This window comes from Paroedura picta, chromosome 1 (assembly GCF_049243985.1).
Source record: "Paroedura picta isolate Pp20150507F chromosome 1, Ppicta_v3.0, whole genome shotgun sequence".
Taxonomy (NCBI): Eukaryota; Metazoa; Chordata; class Lepidosauria; order Squamata; family Gekkonidae; genus Paroedura; species Paroedura picta.
The window spans coordinates 106,599,023-106,625,107 of NC_135369.1; the positions used below are offsets into that span (position 1 = coordinate 106,599,023).

The 26,085-nt window shown below is 40.0% G+C and overlaps 1 protein-coding gene across 7 annotated transcripts in view; it reads left to right on the top strand.

Annotated features, from left to right (window-relative positions):
* The window catches only part of NHSL1 (NHS like 1), a 194,951-nt gene that overhangs the window by 149,231 nt on the left and 19,635 nt on the right, over positions 1–26,085 (top strand). For all 7 annotated transcript variants that reach the window (XM_077351415.1, XM_077351433.1, XM_077351425.1 and 4 more), the window contains exons 3-4: positions 12,960–13,087; positions 22,600–22,792. In XM_077351415.1, coding sequence (XP_077207530.1) covers positions 12,960–13,087; positions 22,600–22,792 — 321 coding nt within the window. The remainder of the gene's footprint in view (positions 1–12,959; positions 13,088–22,599; positions 22,793–26,085) is intronic.

Below are 26,085 nucleotides of genomic sequence, written 5' to 3' on the forward strand. Positions count from 1 at the left end.
CTTCTGATGCCCAGTAGTTCTTTAAAACCAATCCAGTATTCCTACTTCTGCCCAATCCCCCAAAGAGCTGAGTGCAATACTTAAAATATCCTGGGGAAATAGTTTATTGGTCTGGATACTTTTGGAGGGTACGTATAACTAAGCTCCCTATTTTGGATTGATAAGGATTAAATGTTTGCTTCCCTTGAACACTTGAAATAGAAACAAGTAAGATGTTGGGTTCTGTCAGCTTTCAACAGCAAAACTTGAAATGCATGATGCACTACACAGAGGAGGTGTGAAAACTGATTCCTTGTGAGTTTAGCCAGAAACTCTGCATTTATTTTGTTTCTGACTTCTGTGTTTCTCTCCCCCAGTTCTGCTCAGTTGCCTAACTGTATGTGGTTTGAATAAACCCTTTAAAAATTGGATCTTAATTCTGATAGACTCTTTTGGTTAAGCTTCCCCCAGCCATTCTGTTCACAGTGCTTAATGTCCAGGAAAAATTAAGAAGGGACTTAGGGCACATACATACACACAGAGTCTGGCTATTGTGTTTAAACAGCTGTTCTCGATCAATCCTTTCAGAGCCACAAAAGGTTAATTCTTCCAAAAGTGGCAGTTGTGACAGAGATGAAAGTACAAAGGTGCTGGAGGTTGTCAATAAAACTTCTTTAAATTTACACAGCCCCACACTGGATCCTGTATTCCCTTATAGTTAAGTCAGCTGACTGTTTAGTCCTGGATGTCATGAATTCTGTTTTATAGATGTACAAGAACCCTCATTTCAACACTTTAAAAAATGAAGTAGCTTAACTCATTTCCTTTATCTATGTTCTGAGTGTGATGTGGAGAAGGTAACTTATACTTCAAGTATTTCTAGCATAAGGTAAAGGTAAAGGTATCCCCTGTGCAAGCACCGAGTCATGTCTGACCCTTGGGGTGACGCCCTCTAGCGTTTTCATGGCAGACTCAATACGGGGTGGTTTGCCAGTGCCTTCCCCAGTCATTACCGTTTACCCCCCAGCAAGCTAGGTACTCATGTTACCGACCTCAGAAGGATGGAAGGCTGAGTCGACCTTGAGGTAGCTGCTGGGATTGAACTCCCAGCCTCATGGGCAGAGTTTTCAGACTGCATGTCTGCTGCCTTACCACTCTGCGCTACAAGAGGCTCTATTTCTAGCATAGAAATCCAGTTAATACGCTTTCTTGTAAATTCCTGAATCTAGTCAAATGTCAGAGGTAGGATGCTGAATCAATAGGAATGTTTCAGCTGATCTTACAGAACTTCCAGTGATCACATAAAAATGACATCAGTTCCCATTTCTTTTCTTCATTAGAACTTAAAGGGGGCTTTGCTAGATGAAATCTATGGGCCATTGAGCCCAGCTTTATGTTGCGCACAGTTGTCATCCAATTGTCTTCGAAGGCCAACAAACAGCATACTAGCTAAAGCCCTAGTAGCATTGATGTTAATTAAATAAAATTAACTTTCCTCATAGTTAAAAAGCCTAGCTTCCATGAATCTAATTCTTTTTTAAAGCTACTCAATTAATTAATTAACTAATAACTATTAGAGCCTCTTGTGGCGCAGAGTGGTAAGGCAGCCGCCTGAAAGCTTTGCTCATGAGGTTGGGAGTTCGATCCCAGCAGCCGGCTCAAGGTTGACTCAGCCTTCCATCCTTCCGAGGTCGGTAAAATGAGTACCCAGCTTGCTGCTGGGGGGTAAACGGTCATGACTGGGGAAGGCACTGGCAAACCACCCCGTATTGAGTCTGCCATGAAAACGTTGGAGGGCGTCACCCCAAGGGTCAGACATGACTCAGTGCTTGCACAGGGGATACCTTTACCTTTACCTTTACCTAATAACTATAGCTACATCTGTGGGGAGCTAATTGTACAGCTGAATCACTTTTTAACTGCCTGTTGTATATACTGAATCTATTGCTTGTAGTGCTATGTGTTGGAATGTGCAAGATAACTATGTGTGATTCAAAAAGCATGTGTGATTCAAAAACATTTGAAGAATATCCTGCAAGGGGCATCAGAAATGTGTATAGAATAGTTAGATCAGGAACTGATTTTTTTTTTCAAATAATCTCCTCCTATGTCCTGTTTAGCTCAATTGGAGACTTCCTGCACCTTTGAGTGTCCAAATGCCCATGATGATACTGCAATTGCAATAACCCTTTTGATTCCTTGTCATTTCCCCCCATTGATCAAAGGAATGAGTGAAGCATGAACACCCATGCACAACAATCAGATTAAAGATGCAATTCTAAGAAAACTTTCCAGGAAATAAGCCTCTGAGTCAAATTGCTCCCTGAATATTCAAATACTCTATAGGACCGTTTATGCCCTGGAGGTTTCATGCCGGGTTGCAGGCTGGTGTTTTAGTCATGGAAGGTTGCCCCATCTCTTCCTGCACCCACAAGGGGGAACATTTGGCCCAATGCACATCATCTGTCCCCGATTTTTGCTCCTGAACGGGAACTGGGGCAGTGAAGTTCCCAGTGTGTAAACGGTCTAGGTGAAGGATATTTCCCACTATGTATATTTTTATCCGGTGTGACATTGGTTAGTTCGGTTGGGTTTGCACTGCTGCCACATTGGCACTAGTCTACATGTCAGTGAAGTGTCAAAAATGTCAGTTTCTTGCTTGCCAGGTGGAAAACAGGTATCAGAAGTGTACATGGTTTATCTCTCTTAATATCTTCTTTATCTGGGAAAATAAATGGGACTGGGAAAACCTCCCAGCTGTTAATCATGTCCATATTGCTATCTTGCTGTAAGAGAAGTGTTTAGTTTGCCATCAATTGACCTTAATGGTCCCTATACAATAAAATGGGCCAAAAAAATTCAGGATTCCCACATACTAATGAATCCAAAAACCAATTTTTTGGGGAGGGGGGGAGGGAAGAAGGTATCTATCTTGAAAACCAGGGGAGTTCAGAGGAACTCAAAAGATCTGTTGAGAACTCATAAACTAAGAACGAAGTTTATATACCTTTCTAAAGCCTATAATTCCTATTCTACACATTGTACAACTGTTTCTCATATCAAAGCTTTATCTCCTCATTCCATCTATTGATAGAATATCCAGAATGATAAATAATATGTTTTATTTTGGTGGTACTTTCATTGTTTCAGTGTCATTCTTAAAAGGTTTTAAAACAGAGGTTTTAAATGGTTCCAGGACTGAGTTAAAGCCAAATCTATTGTCAATGACAGTCACTTTTATCTTTTTACAATAGAGAAAACATGCTACAAGGTCAGCTCAGTCAGTGAGGGAACAATAATTTATTTTTGGAGGGAAAATTTATCTCAGAGTGGGAAAGTGCTTAGGGAGCCCACCGTAGCTTCAGATATAAAAATGGCACAAATCTAGAGAGGAGGAATGAGAGTCCAGCAGGCATTAAGATTCCCATACAATTGCTAAAGTTATAGGTAGAGAACTGGGAAAATTGCCACACGTGTTGGAAAAAGTAATATTTGCTTCAGAAAACATCAACAAAATTAACTTTAAAAAATTCATTTCTTTCCCAATAAGAGTTTATGAATTTATATGCTTGTGTGTTGTTTATTAAACCATACCATGACGTGGGTTGCCTACAAATTGAGATGAGTGCTCCATTTAAAATATTTTCAAATAGTTACAGAAGGCAGGAGAAACAAATTAGGTAATTTTCCTGGGCTAAATGTCTTTTGGGAAATAATGTAACATCTTCTTTCTAGATAGTTTATCCCTTCACATGCTTAATAGCAACAGCCTGTTGTTAGAACTTGTACATGTTTGCCAATTAGAAGTTTCTTTCTAAAAATAGCCATAGTGTTCTGTTAATACAACATATGACTTTCACTGACATGTAGATCTGTTACCACAAGGGCAAAGATGATGTGTAATTGAAGGCTTTTTTTTAAAGAGTGCTTTGCAGTTTTGCTTTATCATCTCTCTCTCCCCCCCCCTGTTTCTTAATATAACATCATCACAACATTGAAGGCAAATGGCAGTAACCTGGAGGGAGGGAGAAGAGACTGTCATTCATTCTGTATTCCCTGGCTGCCGCACTCCATTTATAAAACTCCAGTCTGGTTTTACTCATGTATCTTTCTCCTTCAGATAAGACACACTTTATGCACTCTTAGATAAAAGGAGAATGAGTGTGCTATACTAGTTAATGCAGTGGTTCTCAACCTGGGGTCAGGACCCCACTGGGGGTTGAATGACCCTTTTACAGGGGTCGCAGCAGGGCAAGCAGCTTAGCCGGGGGGGGGCATCCACACAACAGCCTTGCGGAGTAGATTGAGTGTTCATCTGTCTGGAGCAGTGGAAAAGACCAAGATTGGCATTGTGGGACAAGAGGCAGAACTGAACTGAGAAACCCCGGAAAAAAACAATTTATATACAACCATGAACAATGGATCTTCACGCCATTGCTCGGTTTTGGTTTAATTTCTGTGAAAGAACACTTGCATAATTTTATGGTTGGGGGTCACCACAACATGAGGAACTGTATTAAAGAATCACGGCATTAGGAAGGTTGAGAACCACTGGGTCAGTGGATAACCCTTGCCTTCACTCATAAAACTTCAGTTGTGTGTTTTCCGAAAGTTTCTATGCTGATCTAGGAAGCCATAATCAATTTTAAATTTAGGCTACTGTCAGGGTCCGCAGGGTCTTTGCGATGCTTCGGGTCCGCCACGTTGTTCGGTGAGGGAGACCCAGGACTAGAAGGCTTTATCTGTAGGAAACAGTGTCTCAGAATGGAGTCGGTACTCTCTCTCCCGCTCCTGGGTTCAGGGTAGTTCCTTCACTACACCACCAACCCCGACTCCTCATTGACGCTTCCTTAAGTAGCCTCTCTAGCCCCTGTCTCCACCCTCTGGGCTTCTCAGGCGCACCTCGCCGTTCCAGAACTCCGCGTCTCTCCGCCACCGCCCCGCCCTGGGTTTCTCCCTTGCTCTCCCCGCTTGTACTGACTGCCCACATGCTACTGTTTCCCCCACCCCCGGCGAACTGATTCCCCACATCACTTTATGTAAGTTTCATATCCAAAGAGGGTCTGTCGGGATCTCTTCCTCTGTATCTTCCTTTCTTAGGTTTCCGCTCCTGTCCTCACGCTCCTTCTCCGGACCCCCCGCGCTGCCCAAACTAGTCGTTCTCGACAGCTACTTAATACTGAGAAGCTTCCAGAACACACTTGGTTGACAACTTGAAAGTACTCCTGGAATAAAACTGTAGATTTTTAAATTGCCCAACTGATTCCTTTGAGTTCTTTCATCTCTTTAGTAGGGAAGGAAAGTGTTAATGATCAAGAAACTTCCTGATGAAGAAATGTTAAAGGGGTTAGGGAACTTTAGCTTGGAGAAACAACTGAGATGTGACATGCTAGAGGTTTACAAAAGTGTGCATTGGAGGTAGAGAAAGAAGTACGTCTCTTTCTTTGTCACAATGTAAGAATTCATGAGCACTCAATGAAATTAATGAGCAGTAGGTTTAGAACAGATAAAAGGAAATACTTCTTCACCCAAAGTGTAATATGTGTGATTCACTACCACAAAACATGGTGGTGGCTACAAGATTAGACATTTTCAAGAAGGGAGTAGATAAACATATGGAGCAGAGGTCCATCAGTGGCTATTGGCCAGAAAATATAAATCAAACACTATGCATGGGGCAGTAATGCTTTGTATTCTTGGTGTTTAGTGGGCAACTGTGGGAGAGCTTTCGGATTTCTGGTCCCAGTTGTGGACCTTCTTATGTTCTGTGTCCTTAACCGGAAATCATTTAGTTAAACAAAAACGGATACAGTGGCTTTTAAAGCTCTCTTTTAAAGCTGTCTTTGGAGCCAGTTTAGTGTAGTGGTTAGGAGTGTGGACTTCTAATCTTGCATGCCGGGTTCGATTCTGCGCTCCCCCACATGCAGCCAGCTGGGTGACCTTGGGCTCGCCACGGCACTGATAAAGCTGTTCTGACTGAACAGTGATATCAGGGCTCTCTCTGCCTCACCCACCTCACAGGGTGTCGTGTGGAGAGGAAATGGTTGTAAGCCGCTTTGAGCCTCCTTTGGGTAGAGAAAACGGCATATAAGAAACAACTCTTCTTCTTCTTCTTCTTCTTCTTCTTCTTCTTCTCTTGTAGGTAGCCATACATTTCAACTTTTTATATCCTTAACCTTCTTTATAAATACTGATTTCTTTTGAAATATTTTTTCTGCCAATTTATTCTAGTATACAGCACATATTGTACTATCCTAATTTAACAAAGGCAGGCCTTGAAGCCTAGAAATCTGCTGAGGCTTTGTAAGAACTTCTCAGTTTCATATAGTGTTTTTAAAAAGATAAGTAACCATGTAACATGATAAGCTCAGGAGATGAGAGATACTGGTGCGAAAACAATGAAAATTGTTATCTGCCATAATCCTGAATTTAATGTATAGTGATTAAGTTTATCATTGTACTCTATTCAGAATGCTGCAATTAAAATCTGCTATTGTCTAGGGAATTCAATTCATAGTCTCAACAAAGAAGAATTTCTGCTTTAGAAGTAGCCAAAGAGCACATTTAAATTTATTTTCTCTTGTCACTGCTTGCCTGTTTTGTAGAGGTCTTAAAACTGGCTGATGAATAAATCTCGGCTACAGAAAGCTTGGTTCTGGCTTTTCAAGGATTTGGCACCTTTGGAAAGTAAAAGGAAATGTTTGTTTCCAGGTTGTGCCTCTAGTCAGCCATTCTGTACAGAAGATTCCTGAAATTATTGATGCTGTAAGCTTTTTTTCTACAGAAGAAAAAGTTGAATGTGTACACTGTCCATTATTATATAAATCAGGTAGATACTCCTCTTTGATAAAACAGGGAATGGTGTCTATCATTTTTAAATTAGACTACGTATACTCCCTCGTGGAGTTTCGCAGGGTGTGATTCTCTTCATAAAATCTTTGAGACCTCTTGCCCAGCTAGTCTGCAGCATTGAGGGTGAGTGCCACCAGTATACAGATGAGCTCTATCTCCTGATGGATGATCAGCTAGATGCTCCTCTGACTGCATTGGTCCAGCAGCTGGAAGCAATATTTGAATGGCTGAAAGCAAGCTACCTCAGACTGGATCCTTCAAAGACAGAGTTCCTCTGGCTGGGAAAGAAGGGACCAGATAAGGAAGTGCACCTTCCCAGGCTGGACAGAGTATAACTTACAGTGGCACAATTAGCCAGAAACCTGGGAGTGATTTTTGAAGGCTTCTTAATGATGGAGGCTAAGGTCACAAAGGTAGTACACCTGGTGTTTTTCCACCAATGTCAAGCAAAGCTACTAGCACCCTAACTGGCCCCGGAACACCAAGCCACCATGATCTATGCAATGGCTACCTCTGGACTTGATTACTGTAACTCTACGTGGGCCTACTCTTAACCTTGCTCTGGAAATTATAGCTGGTCTGAAGTCCGGCTGCTCAGGTTCTCACATGAACATCATGGAAACTCCATATAAGACCTGTTTTGTGGCAGCTGCATTGGTTCCCATTTGAGGTCCAGATTGATTAAGGTCTTGGTTCTAACCTTTAAGGCATTACATGGTCTGGGCCCTGCATACTTGAGGGACCATCTCTCTGAATATGTCCCCCAGAGAGCACTTTGCTCTAGTCATGCCTACCAGCTGAGAATCCCTGGCCCTAATGAAGTATACCTGGTCTCAACCAGGGCCTCCTCTGCCGTGGTCCCTTCCTCATGGAATGAGCTACCTGGGGAGATCAGGGCCCTAACAGAACTTGCCAAATACTCCAGGGTCTGTAAGACGGAGCTCTTTTGCTGGGCCTATGGTTGAGGCCAATCAGAAAATCATTTCATAACAAATAACCAAGCCTCCCTCCTCCCCCATGTCCCCCACCCTCCTACTTATCTCCCTCCTACTTATCTTCTATTCATCATCTAAGCTAGTAATAAATTTACCATAAATGCAAGTAATTACTGTTAACACTGACAGCTGTTTTTAACTTTTAGTTATGATTTTAGTCTTGCTGACATTGTTTTTTATTGTTTAATGTAAGCTCAGCTGTTGTTGACCACACCAAGACAATATTCTTATAATAATATATACATTCAATTCCAATACAATTTCTTTTATATACATGAAGAATCAACCATAACTGTTTCTAGATAATTTCCGTTTTCAGTGACTTCTTCAGTGGTTGAGTCCTCCAGTATCATTTTGTTGTAACAATAGTGGAAAAATCCTACAGCCTTTCCTTATATTACTGTTTTAGTATCAATAGGCCATTGGCTCAGAGGTACCAGGGAATGTTAGTCTTCTTCATGTATATAAAAGAAATCGTATTGAAATTGAATATATATATTATTACAAGAATATTGCCTTGGAAAAGTTCCTTGTTTTTTCTGTTGATATTCTATTGTGAACCTTCCTTTTTTTGTATCCAAGAGAGGCAGTATATAAAGTCCAAGGGGGCAGTATATAAATTGGTTTATAAATAAACTAGTAATAACTAGTATGACGAATACAGCGGGTGCTAGAAACTTACAGTTTTGCGTGTCCCCCGGCGGCAGCTCTCTGGGGCAGTGGCTCTCTGAGGCGGCGGCCTAACGCGGCGAGAGCCGCTCCGCGCAGCTGCCGGGGGCTCCCTCGGGCGGCGGCCTCATCACGGACACATCCCGCCCCAGAACCCCTTAGCGCTTTATTTAGTCCGCGGCGCCACGGTGCTTAGATAACAGGCACATCTTTCCTTCTTGTACACAAGTAAGAATTTGTTCCCTATTTGTTAAGGGATTTGCTCAAATATGCAGAGGGGAAATGAAGACTTGTTTCCTAGTGCAAGTCTGTAGTGTGTGTATGTGTATGGGTAAAGGTAAAGGTATCCCCTGTGCAAGCATTGGGTTATGTCTGACCCTTGGGGGAGCAGCAATCTTACAGATAGTATTCTATTTTTCTTCTAAACAAATTCAATGCATAACATGGGAGCAAACCTGTGTTTCTACATTGACAGACATGTTGCAAATCCTAGTTTTCTTTGTATCTGTCTTTATGCTGCATTTATTTCCTAATATGTTCTATGTAAATGTTCTGTTTTATGTAAACCGCCCAGAGCCGTAGGGAGGGGCGGTATAAAAATATAAATAAATAAACAAACAAACAAACAAATAAATAAATAATGAATAGCCATGTTAGTAAATAGCAGAAATATGACAGGACTGTCATTGGACTCCTGTTTTGGTTTATTTCCAAATGTGTTATCTCATTTATAATGGACCACCTAAAAACAAAGCAGGAAGAGGAGCTACATTTGCTTTCCCGTGCCTCTGGAAAGGTTTCCTCTCTACCCAATTTCTTAGAGTTTTCACATAGTTTAGAAATAACCACATGCACCATGCACCATGTACTGGAGAAATAAGCCACAGAAAGACAGGTAGGATGCCACTGTTTTCCTTCCTGAAAAAATGGTTTCCTGCAAGTGGTAGTGAGTCCACTTAAAATACTGTTGTACCAGCTGTTCAAATTAAAATAGCCACGGTTCTGGCAACTATGATTCAGTGAGTGGGTTTTTTTTAATTACTTGTTTCCAGGATATTTTGTCATGGGGAGAAGAATAAACACTTGTAGACGTGCAAAGAAGGACTACCTAAAAAGGACTGGCTCTTTGTGAAACTTCTTAGTATCATGGTACTCTATAGTATAACAACAAAATTAAATTTATTGGAAATATAATCCCCCTTTCCCAATCATGGGCAATTTTCTAGAAGGGTAAAAGTAGCAGTCAGGCTAGATGGATTAATGTGTTCACCCACATGAGGATTTCATTATTCCCTTATGCTCCAGCATCTGTTTATGCTTTAGCCATATTTCACTGAATATCAATTAGGGAAGTTGACAGAATCAGGAAGCTTCTACAGAAATTACAGGATTCTGGCCAGTTTTGATGCAGGGAGAGTTGGTTGAAAGGCACACAGAAAGATCACTTCAGTTTTACTTAGTTTCTTTATCACAACATTTCACATTTCGTTGAAGATTTTTTTTTAAATGTTGATATCTTTATTCTAAGTATTATTAGGAAAATGTTATAACTTTTGTTCCCTCCATGCAGAGAGGTTAGTTGAGTAGACTGTGCCAGATTTGCCTAGCAGATGGTATTTGAGTAGTGAGCAACATCCATACTCTGGTTTAAAGCATATTATGGAGGTCTACCAGACTGGAGAATAAAACTGCAGTCCTCCCTCTTCAATCCTCCTATCTAAAGGCTACACAGACAGCCATCTGTCAGTTCTGTCTACACGTCTCAAGAATGTCTTTGTCCATTTATTTAATGGTCTTTGTCTTTTGAAAACAAAAATTAAGTGTGTTTGTACATTTTATATTATTTATGTTTTCTGTTACCATATATAGAGAGCGTAAATGCTTTTACCTTTTATGTTGTATATATGTACAAATCTAGTACAATGGTTTCCAAGTCTATTTTTTTCATCAAAGAATGTGAATTTATATTCGCTTCAAACAGAAGAGCTCATTTTAGGAGTTACAAAGGGTTAAAATCTAAGTACAAGACTGGAGTAGGTCAGATGTAACATTCAAACAAGAAACCTCATTTGCTTCCTCTCCAAGCCATATTTAGAAACAGTGATTTGAAACTGATTTGTGATCCTGGTTTGAAGGAACATTATGTAGCTCCAAACCATGGTTTAACATTATATTTGAACCACCCCTGTGTTCTGTTGTATGAGAAGCAGTTACTGGGCTAGGGTCCTCACAGCAACACCATGGAGGTCCCACATCTGGCCAGTTCTCCAACAACTGTGCTGGCTACCAGTTGAATTCCAGATCAGGCATAAGGTCTGTTACATTCTATGTGAACTGCCCTCAGCCTTTTGGGAGGGCGGTATACAAATGCAATAAATAAAATGAATAAAATATATAAAACACAGTAAAAGTGGGGGGAAGATAGGAAGTGGCCACAGCACTGTTCAGTTAATTTGTTATGGCTTATCACCCTAAAGTTATGCTTCCACGTTCCTTTGAATCCATCGGTTCTAACAAGTGTAGAATGCGAGAATAAAACAAACGTATGCTATATAGTATGTATTGTATATTGCTTTAACTAGTAGGAGTCTAGAATTATCTTTAACTGAAAGGAAGAAGAAGAGTTGGTTCTTATATGCCGCTTTTTTCTACCCAAAGTAGTCTCAAAGCGGCTTACAATCACCTTCCCTTTCCTCTCCCCACAACAGACACCCTGTGAAGAGGGTGAGGCTGAGTGAGCCCAGATATTCCTGTTCGGTCAGAGCAGTTTTATCAGTGCTGTGGTGAGCATGGTTGCATGTGGGGGAACGCAGATTCAAACCCTGCTCGCCAGATTAGAAGTCCACACTCCTAACTACTACACTGCACTCCTAACCACTACACCATATGTTACACAACTCAAAGGTAATATTTGTCTTGGGAACTTATTACAAAAACACAATTCAGTATTCTGAGAATTCCAGCATTCATTATTTTGAAGCAAGTTGCTAGTGCACAAGTTTGCCAATCTGGGTTTTAAACATATTCCTGGTGGAATTCCAAAAGCCACACGTAGGGTTGAGCATATTTGTTTCTTTCATTTACAAAACTTGCATCTTATATTTCAGACCAGTCAAGGCTCCACATCTGTTCTGCATCTTAGGAATCTAGGAAGGAATGAAAGTTTGGTGTAGTGGTTAGGAATGCGGACTTCTAATCTGGCATGCTGGGTTCGATTTTGCACTCCCCCACATGCAACCAGCTGGGTGACCTTGGGCTCGCCACGGCACTGATAAAACTGTTCTGACTGAGCAGTGATATCAGGGCTCTCTCAGCCTCACCCACCTCACAGGGTGTCTGTTGTGGGGAGAGGAATGGGAAGTTGACTGCAAGCCCTTTGAGCCTCCTTCGGGTAGAGAAAAATGGCATATAACAACCAATTCTTCTTCTTCTTCTACATAGGTGACTAAGTACTAAAAACAAAGCAGAATTAGAGCACATAATTTAATGTTAAAACTCTGTCTATGTGTGCAAAACCAAGAAACATCAATGAAAAACATGGGGCAGGAAGGAAGGATTACTAAAGGGGTGTGACAAAAAATATTCTCCACTCTCTGGAGAAACATAGTGATTTTAGGGGATAAATAAATATTTTGGGGGATGGAGCTTTGCCAACTTGGCTGTCTTACATTGTCACCTATGTGACTTCAAAATAAGGGGGCAACCGAGGCAAGGCCTCAGAAGAGAACTGTAGTGGTCTGGTAGGTGGTCTTTAAGGTATGTTGGCCACAAAGCGTACAAAGGTTGATGACAACCATCTTGAATTGGACCCAGAAACAACAAGGGAGTCAATGAAGATGTACTGTGACTGGAATGATATGGGGTTTCCCTTTGCTCACCTCATGATTGGAAAATCCAGATTCTTTTCTTAGTACAAAATTTAGGTAATTTAGCTCAACATAGAATATAAGCAAATAGTAGTAGCTAAGAATATTTTTAATGTTGTATCTGAGTTATGCCAGTAAGCATAGGAGGTATCTGCCTCCAAATGGGTTCTCTCTACAGCTTCAAATGTCTTCTCAGTCTTCTGAAATACTTTCTTCACTGAGGAGGTAGAAGAAAGACAGGACCAGGTATTTGCTTTGAGACTGAGACACTGGTTTCAATTTCCGGGGAGGGGGTGTGGTTGCTTCCTGCATGGCAACAGGGAGAGGCTGTCTAGCCCAGAGGTTTAAGAAAGTCTGTAACTATGACTAGGCCAAGGGTGAATGGTTACAATGTGTGTGCCTGGGATAATCTTAGCATTATGTCTTTTCTTGTTTCATCAAAAATGTTTTAGATTTTATTCTTAAGAAGCAAGAGGGCATCAGGAACTGTATCTGTGGGTGCCATAGGTCATCTGTATGCCACTATGGGGATTGCTGGTGCAGGCATAGTAATGAGAGTTGATGATCACTCTTTGTCTCTTTCCTCCACCACCCACAGAATGTGACAAGCTCCGGAGAGATGGCTACCGAAGTTCTCAGTACTATTCTCAGGGTCCAACCTTTTCCTCCTCTTCCAGTGCAATCTGTGGAAATTACCAAGATGACTATGAAGAAGTTGAACAAAAGGTAAGGTAGAGAAACTGTGGGAAGCAGTGTTGTGTATTAGATAGATAGTCCAAAATCATCTTACACATGCACACACTCCAAATGTGTGCACAATATGCTTTATTTAGAGATTATACCCTTATTCTTAGAGGAGTTCTATTTTGAAAATGGCAGTTTAAGTTGGTTCTCCTATAGTGGTTCAGTTTACACAGGCAAATTAGAGGGCAGATATCCTGGCTGTATGATAAATGAAAGCTTTGATTTTGAAACAGGTTAGGTTAGTTTTTGCTTTTATGAACAAGCAGAAAACACTCCCATTATCTCTTTGTAAATACTGTAGTTCTGTAGAAAATACGATGAGTGTTCAGAATTCACCTTGTATTATATTTCAGGTATGCATTTGTCCCAAGCTGATGTTATAGATAATTGGCAAATTTAGTCTTTCAATGGTCTGTTCCCATGCATACAAGAGAGCATTGCAAAAAAATCCTAAAGTTTTATACCCATTTAAGTCCATTGTTTGGAACTGCAGTGTGAGAGTAATAATGTTGTCTGTTGCTTAGGGCTGATCCTGCGTTGAGGAGGGGGTTGGACTAGATGGCCTGTATGGCCCCTTCCAACTCTATGATTCTATGATTTTTGTTACTTGGCTTGTTTCATGTTTTTGTGATATCCTGTAAATGAAGCCTTCTGTTAATAGAACTGGCCCGTTATGGAACTATTATGTTCTGTTTTGTATCCTTTAGAACAGGGGTCATCAACCCCCGGTCCGCAGCCTGGTGCCGGGCCACAAAGGCCACGGTACTGGGCCACCAGCAGCCGTGCCTGCCTCCCCCCGTCCTCAGCGAGAAGGAAGGGAAGAGGCAGGCGCAGCCGCCGGCACACCGGTGACGCAAACGCACATGCGTGCAGTTGCCATGCATGCATGTTAGCGCCACCGGGAGGCGAAAACGCGCATGTGCGGCAACTGCGCGTGTGTGGCAACTGCGCGTGCGCGTTTTCGCAGCATCCAGGCCATCGGCTCTCCCCTCACCCCGGAGGCAGTCCCTGACCTGAGAAAGGTTGGGGAACGCTACTTTAGAATGTAATTTGTAGTACTGTGTGCAGTTCTGGAGGCCTCACTTCAAGAAGGATGTAGATAAAATTGAAAGGGTACAGAGGAGAGTGACGAAGATGATCTGAGGCCAAGGGACCAAGCCCTATGAAGATAGGCTGAGGGACTTAGGGATGCTCAGCCTGAAGAAAAGGAGGTTGAGAGGGGACATGATAGCCCTCTTTAAGTATTTGAAAGGTTGTCACTTGGAGGAGGGCAGGATGCTGTTTCCGTTGGCTGCAGAGGAAAGGACACGCAGTAATGGGTTTAAACTTCAAGTACAACGATATAGGCTAGATATCAGGAAAAAAAATTTCACAGTCAGAGTAGTTCAGCAGTGGAATAGGCTGCCTAAGGAGGTGGTGAACTCCCCCTCACTGGCAGTCTTCAAGCAAAGGTTGGATATACACTTTTCTTGGATGCTTTAGGATGCTTAGGGCTGATCCTGCATTGAGCAGTGGGTTGGACTAGATGGCCTTCCAACTCTATGATTCTATGATTCTAATTCTTTTTGGAACTTGGAAACCCATGGTACAGATTTCACTTCAACTGTGAACTGGTTACTGGTCCATATAAGCCACTAACAAGCTTTATTAACCCCTCCCCAATGGTGTTGAGTATTGTAACAAAGATCAAACTCATATATGTAGAGGTCTTTCTTACCTTCTAGCTCATTTTATCATAGGTACATGGTAAACAATAGGCATAACATGAAGGATTCAGTGAGGGCAGCTTGTTATAATTTACTGTTCCAAAAAACATATTTTGAATTGAATGAGCTTGAAAGCAAAACTTTTTATCTTAGCTGGTTTCTGGATTGGGTTGCTTACCACAATAACAGGAGCAATTTATGAGTTGCTAAATGACTGTGGGAGATTACAGACTAACAGCAATTTCAAGTCTAATATAGTTTAATAACTAAGCATACTAATTACTGACTTGGTCATTAGCTTTCTATGAAACATATCCTTTAGTACTGTATAATCATCATTGCTTCAAAAAATAGTTTACTGAAAAGGAAAAGGATGAATAAAGATGTGGTACGTGTAGTCTGCAAACTTGTACTCTGCAAACTGCCTGCAAACAATACCTTAGAGACATTAATCATATCAGTGTATTGCAAACTTAAAACCTTGTGCTTTTAGGATTCAAACTGAAGCGTTTAGTGGTCTTGTAAATCTATGGCTGTAATTATTCTTTCTGCAGAAATTAGAGATCTTTTATGATAGTTTTGGTTAAATTCCAAAGTACACAATCTCCGCCCTTCCTCCATTTACTTGTAAAATAATATTATTCTTAATTAGCATTTCTATCCATTAAATATAAAATACCTTATTTGGTTATTTTTCCAACCCTACTATTTTCAAATTTTCAGTACCTTAGGGCAGGGGTAGGCATACTTCCCATGAGCCCCTGCCAGCAAACACTGGCAGGGGCTCATGGGAATTATAGTCCATGAACATCTGGAGGACCACAGGTTGACTACCCTTGCCTTAGGGTATAAGGAGGTATGTTTGTGTGTGTGTGTGTGGGGGGGAATTGTTGGCATTCTGTACTATTATATTCATCTGTGTTTACTGATTTAGCTAAGATGGGAGGAATCTGTTTTGCAACTGCAGGACAGATTATTAATATCATATACTGGCATCCCACCTACTCTTTATTCAATTTACTGTTATCTGGACAGTGGAGATTCTTCTGGGTTTCCCTTTAGCCTGATGTGCCGGCTGATGATGTTACTGCCTGTATATTGGCAGAAAGATGTTGTACATTCCTGCTGTTTCTAAGGAACATAAAGTAATGGCTTACAGTTTCAAGGTATAATGTGCTCCTCTTGTGGCATATTAATCATTGAGTTTGGCACTCGGTGATCTACAAGCATGAATTTTTCTCTGTATGCTGCAGTATTTCACTAAAGATAAAGCATCTCAAAGGCCAGACACTGCTGGAAGCTTTGTTTTATTACTCATTTAATAGCAGTTAAGTACCCAACAGGGAGAAATATTATGGGCATATTTCATGTTATAAAAATATATAATGTTAAAATAGGAGAAAAAATAGAAAACAGCAATGAGGCAATATACAAAGTATGGTAGATGTGACCAGCCAACTCCCCTCCCCTTTCAGACATTTTTATGCTCTTGCTTTTTTAAATTATTTATTTAAAATCATTTCCTACATTTTCCCATGTTCAAATCAGATTAAATCAAAATGGTAAATATAAAAAATACAGTACCCAAAAATCAGCTGTGGATCATCATCCTTAAAAGATCCAGGCCAAAGAACAAACTAAACCTCAAAAAATCATAGTTTTTCAAAGATTAATAAGAGGTACCATGACCAAGACCAATAACAGTTCAGTTATTAATAGTCAGCATTACACTCTACATCAGAACCTGGAGTTGTGCTCTGTAAGAAGCTGCTGACAAGGGCTCATGACAATTGTAGGACATCTGGAGAGCCACATTTTGGCCATTCCTGCTGTAGACAAAACTAAGGCTAGCTGTTATGACCTACAGTAGGTTAGTGAGAAGGACAACTTTTATGCTTGGCTTAGGCTTGTCTGAAGCCGACTCAGGGTTGAAATTCTTATGCAAGGAGGTGTGTATTCTCATTGTCATCTGTTTCTGGCAATGAAATAACTGAGGAAAAGATCCTCCCTACATAGAAATCACATAGAAAAAGAAGTTGAAGAAGAGTTGGTTTTTATTCCTCGCTTTTCACTGCCCAAAGGAGTCTCAAAGCAGCTTACAATTGCCTTTCCCTCCTCTCCTCACAACAGACACCCTTTGTGGTGGATGAGGCTGAGAGAGGCCTGGTACTTGGTCAGAACAGCCTATCAGTGCTGTGGTGAGCCCAAGGTAACCCAGCTGGCTGCATGTGGGGGAGGAGCAGGGAATCAAACCTGGCTCACCAGATTAGAAGCTGCTGCTCTTTTGGCCAGTTTGGTGTAGTGGTTAGGAGTGCGGACTTCTAATCTGGCATGCCAGGTTCGATTCTGTGCTCCCCCTCATGCAACCAGCTGGGTGACCTTGGGTTCGCCATGGCACTGATAAAACTGTTCTGACCGAGCAGGAATATCAGGGCTCTCTCAGCCTCACCCACCTCATAGGGTGTCTGTTGTGGGGAGAGGAATGGGAAGGCGACTGTAAGCCGCTTTGAGCCTCCTTCGGGTAGGGAAAAGCGGCATATAAGAACCAACTCTTCTTCTTAACCACTATACCATGCTGGCTGGGTGCAGACAACAACATCAATGTAGCACCTTCTCTTCCCCCCCAATATACACATACTGGAGACAGGTTTTTTTTAAAATAAAAATTGTTTTTATTGCATGACTTTTATAACTTTAGTTTTTTTATTCTATTGTCTAACATGTTGTGAGCCATTCTGAGCCTTCGGGGGAAGGACAGCATAAAATATTAAAATAAACAAACAAATAAATATAAACCATGCTTCATAATAATATAGGTGTCAGTGTGTTTATCAAGGACTTGGTTCACACATTGTTTTCCCCACAACCTCAAAGGAAATCAAAGCCTTAGAAAGAGGAGAAAGTAGATTGTTTGTAACTCTTTTACAGTGTCTGAAAGACTCTGACAGAAAACAATACTTTTAAAATGGTGTTATTGCATTTTCTCTCTTATTTAAGTATGTCTACCCATTGTGAGCCTGTTTAGGTTTTGAGTGGTATTCTTTCAGAACAACCCACCCAAAGCAAAGATATATCCTTTTAACTGAAATATGACATTCCTGACATAATTCCCTCTCTCATATAATACTTCAACACTATATAGAAATGTTTTGCAGCTTTCCAAACCTTTCTGTATCATGTAAATGTTTAATGTGGCTGTTGTGTTGTTGTATATGGCTGTTTTTCATTCTCTTTTCTTTGTCGCTCATTCTTTCTTTTTTTCTCTCTCACTCAACAGTCTAGTCTGTTAGACTGCCTTCCTCAGTCTTGCCTTAGCATCTGGTGTTGTTTGATTCCATGGAAGATCAAGGTACCTAGCCAAAACGTAGGAGCATCCAGCTGTAATGCCTGCAGCTTGATGATCTTAACCTAATAGAATATCCTCAAGTCTTGTGCCCTTACTCTTTGTCATCTTACTTTTATTATTTTAACCTTTTTCTTCAGCAACCCTAAACCCTTCATTTGTATGTGGGATGAACTAACTTGTATATGGGATGAACTAACCCTCCATATTTGTTAATGTTAGCTGTTTCCCCAAAACTGACTTTAGGGATAATTATTGAAATTATTACAAACTTTAGATAATTGTATTTGTTCACAGTGTTCTTAGGGTCCACTATATTCCAGGAACAGCATTTCTGGGGGCATTTGGGGATGCATCTGGAAGAAGGCAAGAAAGCTGTACTCTGTTGATGGAAATGCAGTACATTTTCATGGAATCCTAGACATTATTTGGACGTGCTTTCGAGAGTCATATCAAAGATGGTTTTACACTGACCCCCCAAATCTAATTAGAGTAACCAAATAGGTTAATTGTCGACATTAACACTCAGCCTACATTTACACAAAAACCATGCAATATTTTGAATTATCGATATACATTTTTGCCTTTAAATTGGTGATTAATTTGAAGAGGTAGTGTTAAAAGATAATGACAAATAGAAAGTTAAATTAATTTTATTCTTATTTGTTAGAAAGATCTATTTAAAGCTTGATTCCCATGCTTACACTTGCAGTAATGGTGATATCCCAGGGGATATATTCATTGAGATGGTTGCATAGTGTAATAGATATTTCTTTGCTGTGAGGCAAGATATCTAGAGAATGAATTTGTCACATGAGCTGTCTTGATTTCTAGGAAACCGCTCTCTAGAACATACTGAAACTTTTTATATTATAGAGAAGTATATACAAAAGACAGAATAAAATGGAAGAGAGATTATTACCATTTCAGTTACTAAAGCAGGCAAATTCATTAGGATAATTTCAGAGCTATGCAATTCAGCGTTGAGGCAAAGCACGTTATGTGCAAAGAAATTGTACTCTGTACGTTGTAAACAACACCCAAACAAATTATGTCTTTCTTCACTTTCTTAATTCTGCTTTGATAACTAATTGAGGACCAAAAATTATGCAGTGTTCCACTAGCAGTCTTGTTTCATTTCCTTTAGATTATGAGATTTCCTCTGATGAAAGAAGGAAAGTTACTTTAGCACTTATTGTCTATTCTGTATTGGTTTCCCTGATTGCTGGGCAGTGATAAGAAAGTTTCCTATTTAATCTCTTAGCTTGACCATTATGTTCTAATGGTTGTTAAGGGACAGATGATTGACTTTAGTTTCTAATAACAGGGAAAGGGAAAAATGACTGAAGAGGGGAGTTGACTTTACAAAGGGTTATAGGAGTGTCAGATTGAGAGGAATGGAACCCATCAGTCTTAGAAATTCTGAAGTTTCAATACTGGATACTGCCAGCTCTTCTACTGGTGAAAATGGGAAGACTCCCTTTGACTAATGATTGTGTTGGATAACATAGTGTCCTTATGAACTAAAGCTGTAGGAAATGGAGGCTGTTGTGAGGACAAAAATTAGACAAGATTGAACAGGAAAGCTGGTCGCTTCCAACTCAGAGTTGACACATTGATTGAAAATCAGCTCCGCTACCCACAAACATCCTTGTTATGTACACAGATGAGAAAGCACTGAAATTTTGTTTCTTGCAGCTGTTTGGAATATAAAGGTAGTACAACACTTATCTTGCTAAAAAAATCCTGTAAACTTGGATGGTTTTGAACTATCTAGTGCACTGTTGGCAAAGGGGACAGTGGCAGGGTGGGTTGAATCAAACCATTTGAATGCAGTACCTGATTTTAATAGTTTGGGATAATTTTTGGACAGTCATGTTCCTACTTGAATGGTCAACTTATTGGCCAAAAGGTCACCTTGTTAATTTCCTGCATTGTGTAGAAATTGTGTAAAATATTTTTACTAAATGGGATTCAGTTGAAGGTTTCTTTCACCAGCTGTGTATGAATTTGCTGTTCATCTGATCAGATTCCTCTGGACTATTAAACTTCAGCATTGTGTTTACAATATTCAGTTTTGCAACTAAATGATTTTATGGGGGTGGTTCCATAGTACATATTTACATCTTTGTCTCTGTCATGTTCAAGCATCCCCTGGTTACTGGCCCTTATGGCAGCTGGATTCTTGAATACAATACGGGGTCAACATGATATGACAAATATTCATTTTGACAGTGTCAACCAACCAGATGAAAAGTAGGTTACTGGGGCTTAATGCACAGCAACACCATCCTTCACATTTGAATCTATGAGAAAAAGAAGACTCTTTGGGGGTAGTGATATAGTGACATATTTTATTGCACATTTCAGCTTTTAAAAGTGCAATCCTATGTAGAGCTACTCTAGACTAGCCAATTGAAATGAATGGGCTTATGCTGGAATAACTAACCTTGGGATTGCACTGTAGATGGCTCAACTTTTTTAAAAAGCTGATTTGGTAGAGGTACATCTTTCTTGATGTATCTGTTATTTATGACTATACATATTTGATTGCACATATGCATCCAAACAAATTTTTGCTAACATAGCTATCAAAATTAATGGGTTCCAATGTTCCATCTTCCCCCAATTTTGTATTACTTGTTCTTCCTATTATTTTAGATTTCCTGGAATTTTTCCTGTGTTTCAGTATCTTTTAAAAAAAAGTTTCAGGATCTTAATGAGATTCTTCAGAGTTAGGACTACTGATTCTTAATGTCCACATTAAGATCATTACTTAAAATATGGAATATCTTCATGTGTTATAAATAGGGTTTGGGAACTACAACTAAATCTTGTGTTTCACAAAATGAAATCCATCCATGTTTAAACCTTTTAAAAGCATTGTTTTCAAAGAGTGGAAGAGATTTATGTGTATCATTTACTGTTCCATTTACATTTCCAAAGGTACTTAGTTTTGATTTTATTTTAATAACATGTCCTGACAGCTGGATGGTGTTGGTTCATGATTTGTAATTAGCGTTTAATGGGAAGTGCAGACACTTTTTCTCAAACTCTACAGAGCTCTGACTGTGATGAAAATATATGCACACATCTTCCCTTCTTTTGACAGTCCTATATCTTGAATGAAAATGAACTCACTTTGCAGTGATTAGTAGTTTAGCTTTCCGTTTGGGTTGTCAGGCACAGTCCGTGAATTTATAACTTCATTTTTAATTTAGGTTGTTACAGGCGTTTATAGTTTTATCACTTTTATTTATGTAGTGGGTTACAACATTAAACCCCCCACAATAAAATATAAAACAATTTATATTAAAGTCCATTCTTCCTACAATGACAGTGCTAACCCTTCCCCCCCCCCACCTGTTCTGAACCTCCACCCCGACTGGCACCTTATGGTATTAAAATATAATAGGGGCGATCGGGGGGGGGGCTGATCTTAACTGCCACCCAGCCTCAACCAAATGCCTGGTAGAAGAGCTCCATCTTGCAGGCCCTGGAAAACAGTACAAGCATTCAGGAGCTCATTCCACCAGGTCATGGCCAGAACAGCAATTAAAAATTAATAGAACATGCATGCATTACCTGAAAAAGTATTAATTATAAATTTGAAACTGCCAACCTTGTCTGATAATAAATTGGTACTAGCACCCACTGATTGGAATTTTTTCTGTGTGGGAAAATAAAGCTCTGAATATTCTGTCCACATCTCTGCAGTTAAAACATCCACTGGTTTCGTGTGGTACCAGTGTACCCTATATATATATCTGTGTGAATTCAGCCCAAGATAATACTGGGGTATCATAAATGCCAGGCAGAAAACCTTCCTTCTGCCACCTGTCCTAGCAGCTACTTTCTTCAGTTTTATGTCCGCTGTGCATCCAGTTTGGACAAACCCAGGGCAGTTGCCTTCAAGAATCCCTCCCCCTTCATCAACAGTCAGAAGATTGGTACCCCTTCATTTGGAAGTGTATTTATATTATGTCCTTCCAATTAATAGAAAAGATGGAAATACAGGACTCTTCTAGTAATTTTGTGTTGCTATGGAAAACTTGGACCATTGACTGTCAACTGTGGAGGTGTTTGGTTAGGTATCTGGTATATAACAAGTAATTTCAAGTAATGAACTGAAGCATAGCTTGCTAACAATACCTTGTTTCAGTTAAAATGAAGCTTCTTTCAGCATACCTTTATAAATACATTATAAATACAAGTTTCAAAGACCACTTTATAAAATTATTTCATTTATCCAGTTGGTAATCTTCCATTGAATTGTTTATATACAAATGTGATCAGGATTCAGTTCTTCTCTTTTGCTAGGAATAGCCAAGATGAAAGCATCAAGACTGTTTGCGGTATTGAATACTTTCTTTTTGGAGAGAGATTAGCAGTTTTATAATTTATGTTTTGTATAAGGAATTTATAGTATAAATTTCTCTTTCTAGTGTTCAACACCTCCTCCTGAAGAGGAAAAACTTATTAGCATCAAGAGACCCAAAACACCAGTTTCAAATGAGTTATCTGATATCAACACTCAAACAAATTGGACCAAATCACTTCCATTACCAACACCAGAAGAGAAAATGCGACAGCAGGCACAAGCGGTCCAAACTGATGTTATACCTATTAATGTTACAGGTGGGTTTTAATTTTGCTGCCATGTGATAAGAACAAAGGTTCTCAGTCTGGAAGAACGGATGAGATTATTAATGATGCTTCATAGAAAATGGTTCCTTTTTTAAGAGCTGAAAGTGAATATTGGCAAGGGAACACCCTCAATGTCAGGGTCTTGGAACTAAACAATAAAGGATTCAGCTTGAATGCTTAACTATATTCTGAAGTGTTTTTCATTCTAAGAAATGTAGAATAGCGTCTAGTATTTCTCTTCCATTTCTAGGACCAGTTTATATTTGACCCTGCAAAGAATATTTCAAAAGTCAGTCAAGCTAGCTGTTTTGTATTATATAAAATCACAACGGAAATATGTTTGGAATATTTAAGAGGAAACCTACCTGTCCATCTTAATATCGCTATTCTGTAGATCTCAATGGGAAAAAAGTAAAATTGGGTTGTTAAGTGCTGTATTTTAAGATCAAATTTTAATTAACAGAAAATTCCATCTAAAAACAGCTTGACCATGCAAAATCCTGGGTGAGGATTACTGATAGTGTGAAAAAGTAGAATCTGTTTCATTCTCAGTGTACTGGAAGAAGACGTAGATTGCAGAATTGTGTTCCCATTCAGGTTTTGAGGGGAAAAAATTGTGAGATAGCCTGTCAGCAATTCCTCATTAAAATCAAACTTCAAAAAAGCCTAAACTTTTTTGCCATCATTGGATTGTTCAGGAGGCTGTGCCATAGACTTTTTATTATGGACTAGTTTTTTCCCCAGTTGGGTACCACACATAACATTTTTAAGGCAGTTCATTTTATATATCATTAATAATTAACCTTGGCATTGATTTCTCCTCTATAGTTACTAATGGCTCTTTAACCCAAAGTGTGGTCTCTTTTTATTAGCAAAATAATTCCTTATAATACTTTTAAATTATCCTTACTGCCATTTTAATTTGTATTGGTTCGGGAGCCATTTAAAGTTTAAATTCCTGCTTTTTGCTCCCTGTGGCTTTTCATAAGGAAGAGAAAGAAGTGGCTTAAATAGCTCTATTTAAACTAAACAGCTGATCAGTGAGAAGCTCAACTGTTTTTCCTGAAGGATAGAAAACAGGGATAAACCCCTACTTTCTGCTCTTCACAAATTACCACAAATTCATGGAAGTTCATGGCAGTTCTTCAGTTTGTGAGTTTCACTTTGCAAACTATGAACCAGCCAAGGTTTGCAATGAACTTTAGTTTGTCAGCTGGTTTGTGCAACCCCTAATTTTCCATTAAAGCACAGGTAAAAAGAGTCTCACCCACAGTTGTCATACTTTAGAGCAAATCACAATATTTTGTTGCAGGTCCTCTCTTGTTTTAATGCAGTCCTGCTGAAAAACATAGTAGATTTCTGCTAACACATCAATCAGAATCTGATTTTTAAATAATCATCCTTTACATTATAGAGGAAGTTTGGAAAGTGATCGTGAAGTGGTGATTACAACATTTTACATCCAGGTCACTCTTGAGTAGATTTAAATAGAAACAACCATGTATTTGTTTCCTTGCCTGATTTTACATAGAAAGACAGGATTATCTATAAGCCCCATTGTAGTGTGACTGGGCTGTGCACCAAAACAAAATAATTCAGACATTTAAAATACTTATTAATGAAACTGGTAGTCTTTTGGAAAAATTATTAAAATCATATATGACTGTCCACTTGATAAGAGCCCCAAAGCCCTTCAGTTTCATCTGTAAGGCCGATTTCGCCGGAGCAGCGTCAGTATGGACTTGGAACTAATCCCCAGGTCTACATGACATCACCAACAGGCTGCCACCCTCCTGGGTCTGGCACGGATCAGGCCCCAGAAGCCCTGCGCTAAGGGAACATGAATTCTTCCATGTTCCCTTCTGGCACTGCAGGGGCCTACGTGACCTCTCCTATGACAGGTCCGTCTGGACGGGAAGAGCCATGCCTTGGAGGTCCAGCTTCCCCCCACACTATGAAGGCCAACAGGGGTTAAAAAATGCCCTGGACAGCTTTACAGGGCAGACCAGGGCTGTTTAATTTTGTAAGAAGGTGGGATTGCATTCCTGCTTCTGACTGGACATTTAGATCTCAGAATAGTCATACCCTGTGAACTTAGACCATTTGAAAAATGGGGGGCGGAATAGAAATGAGGCATTTATTACATGAATCTTTGATCAAAAAGTAGAACAGAGTTTACACAGGAAAGGAAATTCTCAAAATTTTTAGCATTCAAGAGACTGATGGCATATGTTTTTTTAAATACTGTGACCTCATTGTTAGTCCCTGGACAGGTGGTAACTCTGGGTGGGGTCTTACCCAGATAGAAAGCAAAATAAAAGCAATAGCAGGTGGTGACTGTTGTGCTAAAATGAGACACAAAAGATCAAGGAATTCCTTTTGCATAGTATTGAAGCATGTGCTGATAAGCACTGCTGAGTGCTGGCTTCATTTGGCTGCTCCTTGATGAACAAGATGAATTTAAGGAAGTGTATAAATGGCCTACTGAAGTGTGTTGAAAGTAGATAAAAAGATGTGTGTGCGTGTGTCTAAATGGTTTAATTTAAAGCAGTGGTCCTCAACCCCCAGTCCGGGGACCGGTACCAGTCCGTAGATCAGTCGGTACCAGGCTGCGGCTCCTCCCCAGATGCTGCCTCAGGGGCTGCCCTGCCACTCTGCTGCCGGCTCACCTTTAGTGCTCTCCAGCGGCCGCTGTGTCTGAGGCTCCCCCTCGGCGTGACACTGCGCAGCTGCTGCTGGCAGTGCCCCCCAGTGGGTGGCAGGAAGTCAGGGGCGCTAGCAGGAGAGCAAGTGGTGCAGGGGCTCAAGCAGCAGCAACATGCCTAAGCAAAAGAATACCACCCCCCTCTGGGCCTCAGTAAAATTGTCAAGTGTTGACCGGTCCTCGGTGATAAAAAGGTTGGGGACCACTGATTTAAAGTGTCAATTTTTTTAATCATACAGCTAAAACTTGCTGATTGTACAAACTCATATTTCTTTAACAGCCTTAATTTATTTGATTTTAGACAACCATTTTTTTTAGAAACCATCTTCGTTTACAAAATTTTAACTTACCGAAGTGTCATATTACCACTCAAACACTCATTTATAACATCTAGCTAAGTGAAGAAGATAACCTTTGAATTGAGTATGAATCGAGTCAGAAATCTGGTAAAACAGAGGAATGGTCTAATACCATGGTAAATTATTACAGACAAATCAATGATTGGTTAAAAGAAGAACATCTTTATTCACTTTCTAACTTTAAAAAGTGTTTTACCATAAGTTGTCATCATTTTCTTAAC